Source organism: Perognathus longimembris, chromosome 13, assembly GCF_023159225.1.
Source record: "Perognathus longimembris pacificus isolate PPM17 chromosome 13, ASM2315922v1, whole genome shotgun sequence".
Lineage (NCBI taxonomy): Eukaryota > Metazoa > Chordata > Mammalia > Rodentia > Heteromyidae > Perognathus > Perognathus longimembris.
The window spans coordinates 26046949-26069394 of NC_063173.1; the positions used below are offsets into that span (position 1 = coordinate 26046949).

A 22446-nucleotide genomic window follows, 5' to 3' on the forward strand; every position below is an offset into this window, starting at 1 on the left:
ATTGAAATGAGCTTCAGGAAATGGCAAAAGAGGGGTTTTTCTTTGTTGTTGTTTTTTTCTTTTTCTTTCATCCTGTTTGTTTATTTGTCTTTGGGAGGTTAAGAAGGGCACAGAAATGGTGAACAAATGTGGCAGTGGTACTTACTAGACAATATGAACTATACAATTTGTGGATGGGGATGGGAGGGAAAAACTGGGAGAGAGCAAAAGAGGGGAAAACATTGTTCAAAAAGAAATGTACTCTCTATCTGACTAATATAACTGTAACCTCTCTGTACATCACTTTTACAATAACAATAAAAAAATTAATAAGAAAGAAATCATTCTAACTAAAGATATGAACAATTTGTATACTAAAAGCTAAAAATATCATTTAAAGGGAAAAAAGACATCCCATGCTAATAAGTTAGGGAGACTTACTGTCAAAATGTATCTACACCTCAAAGCTTTTGCAGATTCAATGTGATTATCAAAATTCCAATGCCAGTTTTTTAATGTACAAAGTGCATCCATTCCATTCATGATGAAATACAAGTGGCCTCAACTATAAAACCAAAAATCATTTTGAAAGATAATTAGTCTGAAGAACTCACACTCATTTCCTGATTTCAAAATGTATTACAGGAAATGGTGCTGTGGCTCCAAGTGGTACAGCACTAGCCTTAAGCAAAACAATTCAGGACCAGCACCCAAGCCCTGAATTCAAACCTCACAGCCAAACAAAAAAACTAAAAAAAAAAACCCAACTACGAATGTATGTATGCATATATATGTATATATATGTATGTGTATATATGTATGTATATATACACATATATACATACATAAAAGTTATAGTAATCAAAACAATCTCATACTGGCAATAGGAAAGAACTGAATTAAATTGAATATGTGTGTACACACACACACACACACACACACACACACATGAGATCCAAGGCCCTTCAGTGCAAAAGGACAGTCTTTCCAACAAATGACAGTGAGAAAGTGAGATAGTTATAAAGCAATACAAACCAGTAAAGTTTGACTTTTATAATATATGTCATAAAAATAACTTAAGTGACTTAAAGACCTAAACAAAACACCTAATGTTTTGAAACTCCTACTAAAAGAAATCCTTTCTAACATTACACATGGCAATGTTTTCTGCATACAGAATGCATAACAAAGAAATGGAGACTACCTGATTCTTTTTAAAAATTTGCACATCAAAGGAAAATGTGTACATCAAATAAAGCAAAATATCAGGCTGTGAAATGGGAAAATAAATTTCAAGTCATATATCTGGTAAGAGATTTATATCCAGAATAAAGAGGTCTTAAAACTTTGTAATAAGAAAGATTAAAAAACCAAAGAACTCTATTAAAATGGGAGAAAATGCTTGTGAAAAAATGGTTAACATCACTAATCAACAGAAAAATGCAAATCAAATCATAGTAGTAGGCTATAGTCTCACAGCCATCAAGATGGCTTCCACCTGAACAATAAACAACGTTACCACCTAGCTAACAACAAGGGAGAAATCTGAAAGAAGTATTAAGGAAGACTGTTAGTGGAATTTTAGGAAGGGCAATCACCATGGAACATAGTGTGATGATTCCTCAAAAAATTTGAAATGCCATTTTGTATACATATCCAAAATATTTTACAATAGGGTCTTAAGAGGTACTGATACCTTACGTTTTTCAGAGCATCACTGTTCACAAGAGCCAAGAAGTGGAAGCAAACCTAATGTCTGTTGACAAATGATTACTCTGTCCAACAATGGCTCTGGACAAGGATATTTCTGGGATGAGGCAAGCAGGTCTCTACCCCCTTAGCATTGCAGTGTACATTGAAGTCTGCCAGTCACAAGGTATGTGCTAATCACATAGACAAGCTTCCAGCATCCTCTCTTCTGCCAGGGACATAGCTAGGTCCAATCACCACTCAGAAAGAGGAAATCTAGCTGGTGCCTCTTGCAGTTTCTACTCTTCAGGTTGGTGCCACATGTGGATTGAGGGTGGGGCCTGTCAAGGATCAGTTGTCTATCCCAGGGTTTATTTACTTTAGAAGCTTTCCTTTTGGTATACTAATTTTAGCAGCCCATAAAAAGAGAATCAAGACCAGCGAGTCAGGCAGTTTCCTACTGCTCCACAAGTCTCCAAGTTCCTGCCAAATATTGAGGCTTACGGTGTCTTCCAAAATCTAATGAGTCTATCAAGCATTCATAAGTGAGTTTCAACATACTTCCATCTTGAAATAAGCACTGAGGTAGCAGTGTCCAACTGGGACTGATCACATATACCTCCAGACTTTTTAAGCAGTCAAAATCAGAGACTGTGCTTTTTATTACCAGAACTCAAGACCAACTTTTTTTTTTTGTCTTGTTGGTCATGGGGCTTGAACTCAGGGCCTGGGAGCTGTCCCTGAGCTCTTCAGCTCAAGGCTAGAGCCCTACCATTTTGAGCCACAGTGTCACTTCAAGTTTTCTGGTGGTTAATTGGAGATAAGAGTCTCATGGACTTCCCTGCCTGAGCTGGCTTTGAACCATGATCCTCAAATCTCAGCTGTCTGAGTAGCTAGGATTATAGGTGTGAGCCACAGGCACCCGGCTCCAAAACCAACTTTTTAACTGGCCAGCAACTAATAACTCCAGAAGTCTTGTTTAAAAAAAAAAACACTGGGCTGGGGATATGGCCTAGTGGCTAGAGTGCCTGCCTCGTATTCATGAGGCCCTGGGTTCAATTCCCCAGCACCACATACACAGAAAATGGCCAGAAGTGGCGCTGTGGCTCAAGTGGCAGAGTGTTAGCCTTGAGCAAAAAGAAGCCAGGGACAGTGCTCAGGCCCTGAGTCCAAGCCCCAGGACTGGCCAAAAAAAAAAAAAAAACACTGTACTGCTCATATATATGAGAAGAGATTGTTGTCATTCATTTCCAAAAACATAATGATCCAATGAGATATATTGAGTCATTCATACAGCACTCAACTGTCTACACACAGCAATGCCTCAACCACAGAATAGGAGTCCTACAGAAACATAGCATGAGGAAAAATATAACCTTAAAAAATGCCATGTATAAGACAACTACAAAACTTAGGATTTTGTGGTTTGGAGAAGGATTCTTTGTATGAAAACTAAACACACAAAGTAGGGAATAATTAGCACAGGTTTAGGCTAGTCACAGCAGAGGATCACAAGAGCCTAAGAGCTATGCCCCTATGAACACATAAGATGATGCTAAGTGAAATGAACTCCATGTTATGTAAATGAATGTGATATCACTGTTGTAATTACTTTCAACATGCCAAGTGAAACCATAGCTTCTTTTCTTGATGATTCTCTTGTATCCCTTCCTGTGACTGTACTCGCACTATCACTGTATCTCATCTGAATACACTGGATACTGTATATACTGGTATTAGAACTAGGGAAGTGAAAGGGAATATCAAAATCGAGAGACAAAGGATAAAAAGACAACTCCAAAAGCATTACTTGCAAAACTGTTTGGTGTAAACCAACTGAATAACTCATGGGGGGAGAGGGAAAAGGGAAGGAGGGAGGGGGCAATGAGGGAGGAGATAATAAACAGTACAAGAAATGTACCCATGGCCTAATGTATGAAACTGTAACCTCGCTCTACATCAATTTGACAATAATTCTTTAAAGCAAAAAGAAGTACCAAGAATGAAATATTTAGAAAAGACAACATAAGAATTTTATTCTATTGAGTGACACTCTGCTTCAGAAGAATGCTGTCTCAGAGAAAAACCTACATGGCCTTAGTTAAAATTCATCCATTTGAAGCCACCGAGGCATCATGAGACAGGAAGCTTAGAGAAGAGCAAAAATCAGTCCATGGAGCCATAGTCAGGTTAACTTGCAAATCCACATCTCAAGACCAAGACAGAAGCTGGTCATCACTGCTCTTCTCTGCTTCCTTGTTTCCTGACATCTCCAGGGCCCCCCGAGAAACACTACCTACACACTCATCATCAGTCGTGTCCTGAAGAGCCCTCTGGAGGAACCATTTGAGAGTCTTTCGCCGCTGCTGCCTAAAGGAGCCTACAAAGAAGTAAATGATGGGGTTGGCACAGCTGTTAACACAGGAGAGGAAAAACAAGAGCAGAAAAAAGAAGCAGGAGATATTTTGGTCATTAACATAAAACCAATTTTTTAGAGAGTAGCGGATGCCATAGGGCAGACCACAGAAGATGAAGACCAGCACTGTGAGCAGGACGGTCACATACAACCTGGTCATTGGCATCCGTCCAGAGCCACAGAACATCTTAATTATTATAGCCAGACTGGACCCTGAGAGAGCCACAAGTAAGAGAGTCAGGTATCCAGCAGAGAAAGAGTGCATTCTTAGACACCAATTACTAAGATGAAGACTATTCATGACAATGCAGTGATAACTTCTTAAAATGGTCAGCAACAGGGACAGTGCCCAGATAAGCAGACACACAAATATCGATGTGTGTCTTGGGCGGCGGCAGCGGTACCAGATAGGACACACTACAGACAGGCAGCGCTCCAGGCTAATAGCACTGAGAAAGCTCAGGCTTGCAGTATAAGAACAGAAGAACCCAGAGGAGAAGAAATTAAAGAGATGGCTGTGGATATGAGTTATAAGGCTTGTGATGTCTTGTATCGAATTTAAAAAGTTGAAGCAGAGGAAGAGGAAGTCAGCGGCGGCCAGATTTAAGATGTAGACGGAGATGGCTTTTCTGCGCATCCGGAAGCCCAGGAGCCAGAGCACAGCTGCATTTCCTGCCATTCCAACCACAGCCACAATGAAAGTCAGTGAGTTAAGAATCAGCTCCTCCAAGGCACAAGGTCCATGGAGATGTCCATCTTCACTAATGTTTGGGACTTCTGTCTTCAAAGCTGGTATGGTTGTATCCTTGCTCAGAAACTCTCCATTGGTGGTCCTGAGAACAGAAACAAGACTTGGAGTATTTCTTGGAATATTTGATTCTCAGTATCATCCAGCTTTGTGAGAAAATAGAGGATCTCTGAGATTAAGTAAAATGCAAAGAGCCGGCAATTCCTGGGATGTGGAATCAAATCTAACACTCTTTGTATGCACAGCATGAGCTCCCTGTCCTATATGCCAGGGCCTCTAAATGACACAGAAATATACTATGATCCAGTTACCCCATTCAGTGGACTTGCACTATGCACTCAGCACTACACTGTTCTGTATCAGAAATTTTCTTTTGGGTGCAGAAATTCTTTTTTTTTAATAAATTTATTTTTTATTGTCAAAGTAATGTACAAAAGGGTTACAGTTTCATATGTAAGGCAGAGAGTACATTTCTTATCAAACGTATTACCTCCTCCCTCATATTTCTCTCACCTTTACTCCTCCCCAGTTCCCGCTCCATCCTCCCCTGAGTTGTACAGTTGGTTTACAGTATATTGTCTTGTAAGTATTGCTGTTGCATTGGTTTGCCTTTTACTCTTTATCTCTCTTTTTTGATGTTCCACCTCCCTGATTCCAATAAACGTATATACAACACTCAGTGTACCAGTCAGTTACAGTGACATCAGGGGTAAACCCATGGGGAAGAAAGACAAAAGAAAAAGGCATAATTTCATAGGGTATGTTGAAAATAACAACAAAGATAAACCACTTATTTTCAAATCTTGTAGTTCATTTCGCTTAGCATCATCTTATGTGATCATGTGTGCATTGCTATTGAGCTATTGTGCTCCTCTGTTAGGACTATCCTAGACAATCACTAATTATTTCTGATGAGTGAAATCATAGAGTTTATGTTTCTTTGGGTCTGACTCACTTCACTTAATGAATCAATAAAATGTGGTCCACATACACAATGGAATTCTATGCTTCTATTAGAAAGAATGACTTGGCCCAATCAAGCAAACGTGGAACATATACACAATGGAATTCCATGCTTCTATTAGAAAGAATGACGGCCCAATTTCTGAGGAAATGGAAAGAGTTGGGAAAAAATCATACTAAGTGAAGGAATTCTTAAAGATTACAAAAAGAAAAAAAACCTCACCAGGAGATCCTCATAACTAAGAAGGTCCTACCTGTCCAAGGACACTAGGGGGAATATGAACTCTTGCTAGGAAAATGGTGTAATGGAATGTCGTAAAATGGCTCATAGTGTCAGGCACTTAAGACAGGAGTATTTTTAAATATTTCCATATTAAGGAACCTGCCTCTGTAGCTGATTTGGATTAAATAGAAAATCAAAATAAAATAGAACAAAAGATAACAGAGCAGACACAGCTAATGTGATTAAGAAATTCATTCATCCTAAATATTTTTGTGTACAGCTCTAAGTATATTTATGTGTTACTAAATATGGATATGTTTTGCTTAACTAATAACCTAGAAGCATTTTGGTGCCTCATCTGGAGATGAGGTTTGCTGATGAGCTTAATTGCTCAGCAATGTAAAGTGGAAGAATTGAGAAGGTGAGGTCTGAGTCCCACTGAAGGAAGGTATTTGAGGTATGGGAACATCTATTGGAGAAGCACTAACTACTGGGCTCTGAAGTGAAGAATGCAAACTGATTCCCCCACCCCCTTCTAGATCTTTGATAGAGTTTCTCTGAGCTGAAGGCTCTTATATGAGAGGATTCTGTCAATGGAAGTAAAAAAAAAAAAAAGTATAGGTTGTGAAATGTAATGACAGCTGCTTAAGCAGATTTCAACTGGAGATAAAGGCTCAGCTGACACCAGGTGCAAAATACTAGTAGGCTAAGGGTCTAGCAGGTGTTGTCTCTTTTAAACTGCTCAAGAATCTATGGATATACATTCATTGCTTTTGTTCCATTAACAAAAGATTGAATGAAAACACAAACAATATGAGTGATTGATCCTGGGTCTCAGACAGGGTAGATTGGAAACCAGTAGTGGTGCCTCAGACCTACTACGCTATCAATAACTTGAACACACTATCCACTTTGTGTGAATTAGAGATGATAAAGAAAAAGGATAAGACAAGTTTCCAATATGGGAGTCAAAATTGTGGAGGAAATAAATCTGGCATAAAAACAAAACTTCCGAAACAGGAAGGAAAAGTCTCTACCACGTAGGAACCCAAAGAGAAGTGGGTAGAATATCAGGAATGGATAACAGAACCCAGGAAACATTTCCTGCTCTAAACAGGCAGAGCAAGAGGCCTTTGAGTGGAAAAAAGGGCACATCCTTCTGGGGATATGGAGAGGAGGCATCAAATGAATGAATGTATCTAGGAAATGAATTCTTCATGAGTTCTCATGGACAGATAAGCTTCCATAGTTTTGGGAAGCTTGAACAGGAAATGAGAGGAAAAACAGTTCTACTAACCCTGTATAAGGGTCGTAGTGTGAATATTTGTTTGTAGGTTGACACATTGGTCTTCTTCATCAAATGTGAAGCTTTAAAAAAAAATACATCAACATATTTATTCAACCACTGAAACAATACACAGAAAAATTATTTTGAATCAGTAAGAGGAGGGTAAAAAGAGGTAAGGGCGTGAAGATTATAGAAATATGTTATACATAGGTACAGATATATATGTATATATATGTACACACAGCACAGTTAAACATCCAGAAGCTAAAAATGAGGAGGAGGTAGAGTAGTTAGGAAAAAGGCACACAGATGGAGGAATCTGATCAAAGAACATATGCAAAAATATAATGAAATCTTTGTACAAGTTATGATAATAAATTTAAAATATAAACGTATGTCTATATACATGATACCACAGGAACTAAATGAACTCCCAGACCACCAAAGTTGCCTGGATAGCTGATAACACAAGTGAGTTTATAAATATTTTTCCCTTTTCCCTTCAAGTTCTAGGGTTGCTGCAATGAAAATATATTGTTTAGGTAATAAGAACACTTAAGATTATTTCTTGCTGGACACCAGTGGCTCAGACCTGTTATTCTAGCTACCTGGAAGGGTAAATCAGAAGGATCTCAGTATGAGGCTAGTCCAAACACACAGAGAACACTTCTCAACCAACAACTGAACATGGTGGTACATATCTGCCATCCCAGTATAGTGGACAGCTGAGTTTGAGAGAATCAAATGTGAAGCTCTTTAAGGACTAAACCATGCATGTATTATTTACTACTCTTACCCAACATTTAGCATGTGTTCCTTAGTCCATGAATTTTCAAATTCTCACTAAACACATGAGGAAAAAGTACTGTCTCTTAAGCATACAAGACAATTTTCCTGAGTTCACATCATCAAGAGCAGGACAAATAATGCCTCTTGAGACCTTGCATGTGGCTTTTCCTCTGTTCTCTGTTCCATTGTTCCTTTTTTCTGAGGAACTCCCAAAAACTCTCCATTACATCACACAGAATCTGAGAAACTTTCAGGAATGATAGAAACTTCCAGAGTCCCCTAGCAGCCATCCTTTCCTCTAGAAGAGAGGGATTCTATGAGTTTTAAATAAGAAAACAGATTTCTTGGGACTGAGAATGTGGCTTAGTAGTAGAGTGTTTGCCTAGCACGCATGAAGCCCTGGGTTCGATTCCTTAGTATCACATAAACAGAAAAAACAGAAGTAGTGTTGTGGCTCAAGTGGTAGAGTGCTAGCCTTGAGCAAAGAAGCTCAGGGACAGTGCCCAGGCCCTGAATTCAAGCCTTGAGACAAGCAAAATAAAGAAAGCAGATCTTTTATTCCATCCTATTTTGATTCTAATGACACCTTTGTATCTACATAGTGACTATTGGAAGATGAGTAGAGATAGATAGCCACTTTCTAGGTCTGGGGATTGATAGGTATATACTCTCTTCCTCTTCCCCAGACTAGCATGTGGTGTGTTAACATGACTGAGACTCATGTGCATCAAGTGCTATTGATAAACATCCTTTGTGACCAGGGAATGGCAATTTTAAAGTACAGTGTTAAATGCTGTGGAGCTTCCAGACTATGTTTTACAAATTTATTGCTAAGGTCTTTATATAACAGTCCTGTATCTAAGTTTCACCCTTACTTTCTAATCAACATGCTGAATGGTCTATAGATGTGATCAATGAGAAATAAGATGCAAGCTATAAATAGTAATCTTTTAGAGATAAGGAATGCTTCAATGACATTTAGACTAAATTCCTAATGGAAGAGGAAGACACACAAGATATGAAAGATTGTCTCATGTGCCATGAAAGATTTCTTTCTAACTTTCTCTGCAGTCTGGCATTCCGAGAGAGTGGTTTCTAAGGACCTTTTCCAACTGTGATCCTTTGTTATATGTGGCTATTTGTGTTGAGCCACTGAGCTGAGCTTAACACTATGGAGATACTGAAACATAGAAGGAACAGGATTTGAGATTTTCGTTTTCTACTTTACACTTAGGAAGCCATGATTTTCCCATGGCAATGCATCTCCATCTGCTTGGTCATCCTCTCCTACCACTGCAGAATTGCTATGGTTACGCCACAATCTCTCAGCTGTTCCTTCCATTGCTCCTTAAATCCTAGGGGTAGAAATCTTGCTTCCCCTTTTCTTACATTCAGCTAATTCACAGTACATTTCCATTTTCCCATAACCCTGTCCAACTTTTGGTCACTCCAGGAAAGTTTTCTCAATCTGTTTCTTTTCCATCTGAATCCTTAAGAGATATGCAAACAATGTAGAGTACATTTAACAAGAGGCAATGAATTTCATAAGAAATGTACTCACTGCCTTACGCATGAAACTGTAACCTCTCTATACATCACCTTGACAATAAAAATAAAAAATAAATCGATGAATCCTATTCTATAGGATCCCAATTTTGGAAGTTTCTGTCTCCTCATTTTCCCCCCTGTATGTAGCACCCTGTGTTGGAAACACAGGGATATAACTCAGGGAAAATACCTTAAGAGAAACCTGAAAGTTCTTGGAATATACCCTTACATTTCTTCCATGTTTCTGTCCAGATGAAGATAAAGGGTCCGTGGTGAATGAGAAGAGACTTCCTCAGATTAAGTGACACTCCGGTACACTTCTTTTCTCTCTAATTTGAGAGATGGCTATAAGAGCTGGCATACAAGCTGGCAACTCTGTGAGGCTTCTGAAGACTCTTGACAGCCCTGATGATTTCCTGTTCTGGGAACAAATCAGAGACCAGAGCCATGTGAGTCTCTCTCCTTCACTGAGCTTTTCTTGGCATCTACTCTGTTTCTACTCAGTCCACCTTCACTTAAGTAATTGTTGTTCTGTCCTTCAATGGCCATCTCTAGGCCTAAGTAGAAGTACTAAGCAATGTTGGCATGCATTGGGAGGTTTTAAAGACTGAATTTTATTAAGGTGCCATTGCCACTCAAAGTTATTTTGGAATGAAAGTATACTTGCTGCTTCAGTATTCATCATAGCAGAAAGGTATTCGTTAATGTACTTTTATTCCAAATGACAGAGAAATATGTGCAAGTTGTTAGGCTCCCTGAATCCCATTCTCAAAGTATTTTCACTTCCTACTCAACAAAGCTAAAAGGCAACACAGTGAGTGAAAACATTTGCAAACTACGTATTTGCCCATATATTTTAGAGAATTGAAAATAAAAGACTAACAAGATGCTACTAACTATGCCTGAATGGCTAAAAATCAAAACTAGAAAATAAAAGTTGATACCCACTTTAGATGACAGGGTGGAAATTTCTTTTTTTTAATTATTTTTTGGCCAGTCCTGGGCCTTGAACTCAGGGCCTGAGCACTGTCCCTGGCTTCTTTTTTTTTTTTGTTTTTGCTCAAGGCTAGCACTCTACCTCTTGAGCCACAGCGCCACTTCTGGCCATTTTCTATATATGTGGTACCGGGGAATCGAACCCAGGGCTTCATGTATACAAGGCAAGCACTCTTGCCACTAGGCCATATTCCCAGCCCCTGGAAATTTCTTATAAAGATAAACACAGGCTTATCATAGAACTTTGCAATGTACTCCTAGAGCTTTATGCAAATGAATTAAAAACAAACAGATCAGTGTTTTTTGCAGCTTAGGTCATAATGCCACAAACCTGAGACAGGACACAGGGAGCTCCCACTGAAATGTTTGGGTACTGGAGGATTTGTTCTACCAAATTTGAAAGCTACAATCTAGGAATATTTCCTTATTTTTCTTAGTTCTGTGGTATATGCAATCTATTAGTGCCTGAATTCTATTAATTTTCCCCATTCATTCTTTTACCCCTCTCCCCTTGTCCTCATACCTTGCAAGTATCCATTTCCTGGTACTAGGTACTGTTTTACAAGGGGAAAGAAGAGAGGGTACAATAGATTGTGATAGTGGGAGTGAATTTGTTCAAAGTGCACTGTGTGCATGTATGCACATATCACAATGGAATTCCCTTATGTTACAAATATATATTAACTCAAATGTAAAATTAAATTAATTTTAGAAATAAAGTGGTAAATAAACTTATAAAAGAAACCATTCTCCTTCTGCTATCTTGCAGTTGCTGTCATGCTTATGGAAGAGTAACAGAAGCTTTCAGAGGGGCTGGGAATATGGCCTAGTGGCAAGAGTGCTTGCCTCATATACATGAAACCCTGGGTTCGGTTCCCCAGCACCACATATATATACAAAAAGGCCAGAAGTGGCACTGTGGCTCAAGTGGCAGAGTGCTAGCCTTGAGCAAAAAGAAGCCAGGGACAGTGCTCAGGCCCTGAGTTCAAGGCCCAGGACTGGCAACAGACAAACAAACAAAAAGAAACAACCATGCAAATAAAGGAAGGATGAAAAAATTTTTTTAAAAAAAAAGAAGCTTTCAGAGGTTAAATAATGTTTCCAGGTGATCCTGGAACACAGATAAAACCCCAATATCTTCAAATTCTAAAGGCGAGGCTTTCTCTTCTGCAACCAAATCTATTACTGGCATGGAAACATTCTATGGTGCCAATATTCTTACTGACAGTCTTATGTTATGGCACCTGCAAGGAAAAGAAGAAAGTCTAAGGAGATTGTGAGTAATCGAGATGGAAGTATGGGCCAAAATTCCTCCAGACAAAAGTTTCTTTGAAACTTTTGAAAGCTCCTGGCACAATCCATGGCTATCCTTGTGAATGACAGTTCTTCCAGGATTTAGGATCATGGGATAGAATGTCTAAGTCACTATTATGAAGAAAGGAAAGGATTTATTCTTGCCCATTGTTGTATACAGTGCCTCATTCTATATGAAGGTAGAAAATTAAGAATAATTTCACACAAAACTGTGAGCAAAATTAGCCACCAGAAAATAGACACATAAAAAGATGAAGAAAATATAATTCTGTACTATCCTTCTGTGGAAAACACAAGTATGTTGGAAAGAATTATTTCTGTCCAATATCATGTCTCCATTCCATGGAGAGCAAGTTTCTGGCTTACTAAGTACCTAGAAATGTTTAAGGCCGTAGTTTAGGGAAATGATTCAAGAATGAACTGGGGGCTGATAATATGGCTGAGTGGCAAGAGCGCTTGCCTCATATACATGAAGCCCTGGGTTCGATTCCCCAGCACCACATATATACAAAAAGGCCAGAAGTGGCACTGTGGCTCAAGTGGTAGAGTGCTAGCCTTGAGCAAAAAGAAGCCAGGGACAGTGCTCAGGCTCTGAGTCCAAGGCCCCAGGACTGGCAAAAAAAGAAGAAGAATGAATGAATGAACTGGATTTCCTGAGGTTTGGAGGACCAAAAAAGAAAAAAAAAAAAAGCTTGATTGAGGATAATAAAAAATAAATGAAGCTTAAAATAGACAAGGAAAATGGCCATGACATTGAACAGCAGAAGTATGGCACAGAAATATCTAAAGGAAGCTAGTAACTGATTTGCTTCACAAAAATCTATTTAAAATTTCCCCAATACTATCCCACTCTCCTGTTGTTCCTTCTAGAGCTTTCCCAGAGAAGGAACCCCCTAGACTCCAATTCCCTTCATGCTTTTGGCACCTGTGAGAAAGCACTGGACAGGGGAAATGAAGAAGCCATGACAAAACAAACCTTTTGATTGTGATATTCCTTGTCCTTTTTCTCCAATATACAAGACTAGCGTGGCTGGGAATCATGTGGAATCATTGGGATAAAGACACATCCCTAGGGAGGAGCTTGTAAAGGGGGCTCTATTTGGAGATGTTAGGAACGATTTAGACTAAGTCTAATAAAAGTTCTCCCAGGTTTAACTATGATAAAAGTTTGTCCCTTTATACCCTCAAGCCTAACAAACTTGAATACTTTTAGGTACATATGCAATTTCAACATTCTACTACATTTCCTTCTTAAGGATCCTAATGAAGAATTACTCAAAAGATATGACACTAGATAAGTATGCTAAAAACAAGTGAATATCAAAATTCTGATAACAGACATAATGAAAAAACAAATGCAAACATGCTGAGATAAAGAAGTTCTCATAAAATTCACAGTGAAAGACTACAAGAAGAAAGATTTTTCTCAGCTGTCAATTGTCTTTCCAAACCTATTAAACTTCCTCCCCTACCCTCATCCAATTATTCTCCCTGATAGGGAAAGTTTTTTTATGATTCCACTTAATTTTCTCTAAACTGGTCTACCTTGGTAAAATTTCAGTTGATTGGATTAATCTCACACATCCCATTTTGCACCCGCAGACATCCCATTTTGCACCATCTGTTTCCTGGTAGGTATCTGACACCTACACATAGAAGAGAAAACTTTATAAAGTAAGCCAAACAAACAAGTTGTTTATAAGCAGTACTTTGGGGGGAAAGTATTTGCAAATACTGCATCTCTCTTCCAAGGTGAATGAAAACAGCAGATTTCCTCCCATTTCACCACACTGAATATTTGGAATGAGAAGTAGGAGAAAACAGTCCCAGTCTTTAGCTTTCAAACATCCTTATAGATAAGCCTGCTAGCACTCAAAGTTACAGGAGGGAGCTTCATTGTCTCCAGTTTGTTATTGCTTTTTCCTCTGCGGTTCTTGAGAAGTTCTGTCCCAATGTGAGGGGATGTAGATTTGGACCAAGAAGAAAAAGTCTATAGTAAATTTTGAGACAGATTGCTGTCAACTTACCTTTTCTCCATTCTTCTTGCTAGAGGTGGTTAGCTGCTCTGTAAGAAAATGAACATCTCAGGTTTGCAGGACACTCCACTGCCCTGGAGAGATCTCTGAGGGAGTGAACTCTTGCTCAACTGACATTCATCAAGATATTTGAAAGCATGTGACTTCCTGACCTGGGACCTACTAATGAAGAAGAGTGGGAAGTCCACTACGCTGTCTTCCTCATGTGATGTTCTTTACATTTGGTCTTACTCTTCTTCTGTCTCTCAAATTCTACCCATCACCATCCATTAATCATCTTCCCTGCAAGTGGTTGTTGTTTTGAAGTTTCTTGATGCCAGCAGACTAGCAGGGCCAAACAATGTATGGTTATCCTGAGGACATTTGTACTGAAGAACAAAGCACAACGTTTTGCTTATTATTTAAGCCCTCCTTGGCCTTGCTACCATAGTTCTTTATCTTCGAAATAATTACAAGCTTCTTCCCACTAACACAGAAGTGCAAGAGAGAATGGGGGTGGGGGAAAGAAAGGAAGAAAGAAAAAGAAAGAAAGAAAAGAAAACAATTCTGAATTTTACTCTCTAGAGTCAATAACTTATTTAAGTTTTTCTTTTAACTTATTTGTTATTGTGGACTTCAGCAGTACATTTATGTTTCTGTGTTTCACTTCTTCAGCATTAAAGAAGCACCCATTGGAAAGATTTGAATACAGAAGAGAATGTGGAATTAAAAAGGGACTTATGATAACTGTGATCTATTAAATTTTCACATTGCCACTTCATTCCAAAGTTTCATATGAGAAATAGGTACAATGTGACAGGTATGGCAACTTATACTTGTACCCCCAGCTACTTGGGAAGTTGATTGGAAGGACTGCGGTTCAAGGAAAATCTAAGCTGCAATGAGTAAGATATGATCTCAACAACAAAAAAACGCCTCAGTATGGAGGTTGAAACCTGTCTTTCCACCTAAATCTAGGCTGCTCTGCCAAGATCCCATCTCAAAAAAATAACCAAAGTAAAAAGGACTGAAGTATAACTCACATGATAGAGCATTTGCCTTTCAAAAGTAAGGCCCTGAGTTCAAATCCATTCACTACACCCATACAAAGGAAAGGAAATTTAGACAATTAGTAATATAAGGGGTAGGAAAGAAGAAATGGTAGATATAAAACATACTGCAATGGAAATGAAGAAGGCTATGGAAGGAAGAATGCTTATCAGAAGACTTTCCATAGCGTAGAATAGTACTTTTTTTCTATTTTAATATTTAAACTATTCTAACTTTATTAACTAGAATAAGACATGTAATAATCATCTGTATATATGTGATTTTTTTGTCCATTGTTGAACCCAGAGTTTCTAGCACATGTCCATTAGAGAACCTAAGGCTTAGAGTACAACAGATATCCCTGGAAATTATGTGATCAAAAACAGGTTCAATATCAGCCCTGATTTCCTGGATCCCTGTCCCATTTTTACCTGCTTCATGGCAATAAGATTCATTATGTGAGGTCTTCCTGAAAAAAACTTTCATGTGAGCACCATAAAGAGAGATCATCAGAGGATATGGAAATTTCTACCTTCTCCTCTTCTATCATAGCTCTTCCGTGTCCATTCTCCTCTTCTGTCACATAGTGATTCTGAGAGTTTTAAATCAGGGGAAAGATACAATTTTCAATCTTTGTTAATGACTGTACATGACTAGGCACTGGGCAATGGAATGTTGAAAGAGGTCCAGCCACCTTCTCAAATGAGCACAGACTTCCCTTTCCTATCTATCCTCTTTCCCAAGCAGGAATGCACTGTGTAGGACCATGAGGATGAGGATATTTCTCTTCAGATGTGCTGAGCTTTAGTAGACTATCATTTTTATTTTAGTTACTATTCATATTTACAGCATTAATTTCCTCTACAATAGCTATAGGTTCCTCTTCAATTTCAAAAAGTTATAAAAGACTGGATATTTCCACTTAAAAAAAAAACTTCTATTCTCAAGGCATTTATGATGATAGTGAGAAATTATTCTAAAATGGTGACACTACATAGGGAGGAACAAACAAACTTAGGGGAAATAAAAAGGAGATGTTTATTCAATCACATTCATAATGGAGATATACACTGTGGGGATACTGGAGAAAGAAATGAAATCTGTCCAGTTTTTGTTAGTATCTTATGTCTCTTCTGTACTCTTTCTTGGAAGAGACATGTCTATGACTCCTATAAGGATTCTTCTCACTCTAGCTCCTGGGTACATGTAGTGGTAGCTGCATGTTGATGGGAGATTAAAAGGCAGGAGAGAAATTTGGTGTTTGTTAGTTTGTTCATTTGTTTGTTAATTTCCTGTTTCTCTGCTAGTATATGAATTGACAGTGGTATTTTTAACTCTACCTATGGACAGAGCCCATTTTCATGGGGCCTTTTCTAAATCACAGTTACAATTACAATTCGTTCACACACAGTTGTCATAACTTTGTCTCTTCATCTCTTTAGTACTAACAGTGGTAACTACTCTCCTACTTCATATACCATTGGGAGCTTCATTATTATATGTGCTTCCTTTAGCCTTCCTTTTTAAACAGTATCTACTTTGAACACCTATCAAATAATCATTTAGCATGTGCACTATATTTTCCATTGGAACAATTACAGATCTTAGACAGACAATGGAAACAAAACTGAATTGTTAGAAATCTGTGAGTAACTATGGTCATTAACAAGAGTTTGAGAGAACAAGGCAAACCCTTCTCTTTTCTCTTCCATTCCAATGCTGGAAACTTGTGACTACATAATAAGAATGTTGACTTTTGTAACCTTGTCATGTGGAACTGGAAAAAAAATCAATCAAGGTTACTTTGAATTAGCTAGAAGGAGTGAAAGAACAGCCACAAGGCTACATGGAAGGATCCAGAGACAGATGTGGAAATCTAAGGAGAGTAGGAAGAAGGAAATAATTTCACAAGCACACTAGGTCTTTCATGCTGAATTATGGTACCTACTGTTACCAGAAATTCAGTGCAGTTCATCATCCTCCATCTTTGTGTTCAGCCAGGGAAGAATTCAGAAAAGATACGGACATAGTAAAGGTGATAGGGAAGTTCAGTAGGAAAGAAAGGCAAAGGAGATGATGTAGCAAAGTCAAACTAAAGTGACTCACATTATTCAAGCCATCTTTAGGGTACAGACATGAGCATTATGTTGTAGGTAGAGAAAGAATTAGGTTAAATGGAACAAAAATAAACATAGTTGCAGGGTCTTGGTTATATGTGCAACCTGGATGGTATTATTTCCATTCTGGTTCTCTCTGGTTCCAGAGAAGATTTCATCACTTTAAGGAAGCAATCTGGTTCCCATGATATGATTTCTCAGGCTCCAAGGTGAAGCCTGATTATTTTTTAGTATGCCTTATATATTTGTAGTTTGTACTTATGAATCTCCTTTTTAATTTAAATTTTATAATAAAAGTGATATACAGAGGGGTTACAGTTATGTAAATCAGGTAATGAGTACATTTCTTTTTGAACAGTGTTATCCCCTCCCTCATTTTCTCCCACCTTTTCCCCCTTCCCCCCAACATAGTGTCTAGTGAGTATCACTATTTAATTGGTTCATCCTTTGTCGTACCTCTTCCCTTCCCCAAATCAGATAAGCTTATACACAAAACAAAGGGTACAGAAATCAAAAATAGGGACAACAGGGAATAAACCAAAGGAAACAGAGAGAGAGAGAGAGAACTGCAAATAGTGCAATTAAAAAAAAAAACAAAACTCTGTTTACATTTTTTTTTTAGTGTCCTGCCAGACTTTTCTACAAATATTTTTTCTTTATTGTCAAAGTGAAGTACAGAGGGGTTAGAGTTTCATTTGTAAGGCAAATGCATTTCTTGTCCAACTTGTTATTTCCTCCCTCATTTTTCCCCCATCTCTTCCCTCCCCACTTTCTCGCCACCCCTCCCCCCACCATGAGTTGTACAGTTGGTTTACACTAGTTGGTTTTGTAAGTATCGCTATTGCAATGATTTGTCTTTTTATCCTTTGTCCCTAGGTTTTGGTATTCCCTTTCCCTTCCTTAGTTCCAATTTCCCTCGTAGGGAATAATTAGTACATGTCTAGGATAGTCATAGCAGAAGATCACAATAGCTCAATAGCTATGCCCATATGAACACATAAGATGATGCTAAGCAAAATGAACTCCAAGTTATGAAAAACAAGTGGTATATCATTGTTGTAGTTATTTTCAACATGCCATGTGAAACCATACTCTTTATTTATTTATTTTCCTCTCGTATTCCCTTCCCATGGTTTTACCCCTGCTATCACTGTAACTGATCTTATTTCCCTGGATACTGTATATACATGTCTTTTTTTCTATTTCTATCTTCATTTGAGAGTAATCTGTCCTGTAAGGCTCTACTGTTTGTTCCTTAGGGGTAATTCTAGTCCTTTGTCATAAAGATATTATCATTCAGTCCTATCTTTCCTGGAATTCTGCGATCCTATGACTGCAAAGAAACTGTGCAGAGAACAGCTTAGAATAACAACTAATCTATAAAGGTTGCACAAATGCCATGCTTTTCTTCTTCCTTTAGTTAGTTCCTGACAGCAGAAATAGTTTAAGGACCTGATGCAAATACTCTGTGTGTGTGTGTGTTTGTGTGTGTGTGTGTGTGAGAGAGAGAGAGAGAAAGAGAGAGAGAGAGAGAGAGAGAGAGAGAGAGATGGGGCTTAAATGCAGGGCCTGCTGTCTCTGAGCTCTTTTTGCTCAAGGCTAGTGCTCTCCCTCTTGGAGCCACAGCTCCACTTCTGTTTTTTGAGTGGTTAATTGGAGATAAGAGTCTCCGATTACAGGCTTGCTACAGGGGACCCCAGTTTACAAATATTCTTTTAGTCTACCTGGAACTAGTATCTTCAGTGAAGACAGAATTAATCCTTTGGGTTTGAGTATTTATTGACTTGTTTGTGTGAAATTCCTATCCCTAGGTCCAGTCTATAGGGTGGAAATAACTGGTGAGTTGGGAAGTTTATATTTTCTCTCCTATACCTTGTGATTTCATCCTCCATTTTAAGTTTCCTTTGAATCGAGGCTTTACCTAACACCCACTTTCTCCTGTAGGAAATCATGAGGGCTCCTCAAATTCTTTTTTTTGGCCTGTCCTGGGCCTTGGACTCAGGGCCTGAGCACCTTCCCTGGCTTCTTCCCGCTCAAGGCTAGCACTCTGCCACCTGAGCCACAGCGCCCCTTCTGGCCGTTTTCCATATATGTGGTGCTGGGGAATCGAACCGAGAGCTTCACGTGTAGCAGGCAAGCGCTCTTGCCACTAGGCCATATTCCCAGCCCGTCCTCAAATTCTTGATGGCAGTAGATAATGAGACATCCACTTCTACTGGGTGCTGGTAACTCAAACCTCTAATTCTAGCAATTTACTGGGATGGCTGAAAGTGGAAAGGATACAGTTCAAAATCAGCCTGGGAAGAAGAGTTTGAGAGGCCATGTCTCAAAAAATAAGCAGTACAAAATCAGGGCTGGAAGTATAGTTTATGTTGGTAAAGTGGCAGCCTAGAATATGCAAGGCCATAAGTTCAAAACGCTGAACCACATCAAAAACAACAAAAGTGACTTCTTGAGGGTTCCAACCCAGAGGGCACAAAAAGTGACTTTAGAGTTGAGGGCTCTAGGATAATTCTGGACTGACTTTCAGAAAAGAAAGGGGAAAGCCTTCCTGAGCTATTTTCTCTTTATACTTACATCTTTTAGGTTAAATTCTCTTCCTCAAATAAGAAGTAGGTACTTCATGGAAGTCAGAGGAGTCAGGAACTCTAAAGAATCCTATAGCTAGATCAATCTGACTGTGTCTAGGTGGCTATTTACTTCTTGTGTTCACCTATCTGTAAGCCATTCATATTTATCATCAGAAATGTGGTCCTAGAGGGCTTTAGGGATGAAAAAGTCACAGAATAATGCTCTAATTTCTCTAATTGAGTTTTTTTAATTGGCATCACTTTGGTTTGTTCATTAAATATTAGCTTATTAAGTGCTCATTTTTCATGAGGCACCTATCTAGGCCCTGAGACTAAGCAGTGAACATGATAGACTAATATCCATCCTGGGGTTTACTGAACTTAACAGAAGTTCAATTTAATTGGAAGAAACTCCAGGTGATTTTGTATTTGATATGCTATTCTTCAAATTTACTGTTGTTTCTATAGTTTAGAACCTATATGACTTCTGAAGGCCCATGCTAATATCTTCAACCCCACGAAAGCCTTATTTGTAGGTGGTAGAGCATTTTAGGAGGTGAGTCATAGCAGATTTTTAGATCCTTGGAAGTTGTCCTTAAAGCTATTAAGGGATTCTGTACTCCCTTTCATGTTTCCTGGCTGTGAGGTAAGTAGACTTTGGCCCACATAATACTCCTGTTACCAGTGGCTGGCCTTAAAAGTGAAGACGCTGGGAATGTGGGTTAGCCGTAGAGTGCTTGCCTGGCATGCATGAAATCCTCGGTTCAATTCTTCAGCACCACATAAACAGAAAAGGACAGAAGTGGAGCTGCAGCTCAAGTGGCAGAGTGCTGGCCTTGAGCACAAAGAAGCCAGGGACAGTGCTCAGGCCCTGAGTTCAAGTCCCAGGACTGGCAAAAAAAAAAAAGAAAGAAAAAAGTGAAGATCCCAGATTCCTAGCATTTCCCACCAAAAATTAAATGAAGACACACAGACACACACACACACACACACACACACACACACACACAAACATACACACAATGGCAAAGCAAGGAGTTTAATAGAAAGTATACTGTTAAGAGAAATGTTAGGTCTAAGCTAAGTAACTCCAAAACAAACATCAGTTAAAAAAATAAACAAAGAAGATAAAGGGCACAGAAATTAAAGAAATAGTCACAAAAGGGTGGGGGGACAAAGAAATAAATAAAAAGAAAAGAACCACAAACAATAGTGTCACTACCTGTTCAAAAATGTACTCATTGCCTGACTTATATTACTGTAACCTCTCTGTACATCACCTTTGCAATGAAAATAAATCTGGTTTCTAGGGTTCTGGTGGTATGGGAGGGGTTCATAGCCATGATAGTGGTCTGAACTTAAGGAAATGATGAATTGTGATGTGAAAGAGATTTGGAAGGGATCTTTGCATGTACAAGATTTCCATCTCATAGTTTTATGTATATATGTAAGATGCAACCCATATGCATGAATCCTTAAGTAGGAAATTGTTGCACAAAAGTCAAACTAGGAACACATATGATTTCACTGTGTAAGTGTCTTGGTTTGGTTAAAACTAGTCCAAAGTTTCTCTACCTCTAGGGAGAGATGCTAACTACAAACTGACCACTAATTACACCCAAGGAGGAGAGACCATAGGACATAGTAAGGAGAAGATAGGACCCTTGATGTCTCCAGGGGCATGACTAGGAGAAGGGGTGGGTCAGTGTTATTTCCTTATAGATAACTAGGCTCACTCCTACTGTAATAGTGAGTGGTGAGGGCCTGCTTCACTCACCACAGGCCCAAAGCAATGGACAGATGATCATTAACCAAAGCAATTAAATTGAATAAAAATAAGCCTGCTTGTTTGCTTGCTCCCTCCCTCCCTCCCTCCCTCCCTCCCTCCTTTCCTTCCTTCCTTCCTTCCTTCCTTCCTTCCTTCCTTCCTTCCTTCCTTCCTTCCTTCCTTCCTTCCTTCCTTCCTTCCTTCCTTTCTTTCTTTCCTTCTTTTTATGCCAGTCCTGGAGCTTGGACTCAGGGCCTAAGCACTGTCCCTGGCTTCTTTTTGCTCAAGTCTAGCACTCTATCCCTTGAGCCACAACACCACTTCTGGCCGGTTTTGTTTATGTGGTGCTGAGGTATCAAGCCCAGGACTTTGTGTATGCTAGGCAAGCACTCTACTGCTAGGCCACATTCCCAGCCCAAGCCTTCTTTCTAAGAACAAAACAAAACACAAAACAAATCAGCTACTTCATTTCAATGACTGAATGCTGATTATCACAGGAATAACTATCAAAAAGAGAGTGCTTTCTGTATCTCTATACCTGATGATGTGGAATTTGTTTACAGGAGGTCTTAGCATAAATTTGGAGGAGCCAGACAAAGTCTACAATATTCTAAGAAGACTTACTAATGAGAATAGTCAGGGATGAGGTGAACTGAATGATGGCAGGAATTTGGGCTGAAGAGGCTATGCTGATTAGAGTTCAAATGTGAGTACCCTTTGGGCACATAAAGTACATACTGACCAACCTGTTAAAACAGGGCAAAGAATTGGGCTGCATGTTGTCCATGCCCTTGAAAGCTGAGTTTTAGGTTCCGGGTTTGGGGATCCCTGAACTTTCACCCCCAAATTACCAAATAAAGAGGTAATGCTGATGAAGGGTAAAGATTGGAGACTTACTGTCCAGCATGGGCAGCTATGGGAAGTCAATGTGTCAGCCCATCTTCAATCATCTTTATTGTACAGACATGGCTTT

General features: G+C 38.9%; 1 protein-coding gene across 1 annotated transcript; it reads right to left on the minus strand.

Moving 5' to 3' along the window:
• Positions 1-3703: 3703 nt before the first annotated feature.
• On the minus strand, positions 3704-9895 carry LOC125362049 (mas-related G-protein coupled receptor member X2-like). The gene is made up of 2 exons (XM_048360707.1): positions 9873-9895; positions 3704-4917 (listed from the first exon to the last, which is right to left on the minus strand). Exons 1-2 carry the CDS (start codon positions 9881-9883, stop codon positions 3879-3881), a joined length of 1050 nt encoding a protein of 349 aa, XP_048216664.1. The 5' UTR covers positions 9884-9895; the 3' UTR covers positions 3704-3878.
• Positions 9896-22446: the final 12551 nt, after the last annotated feature.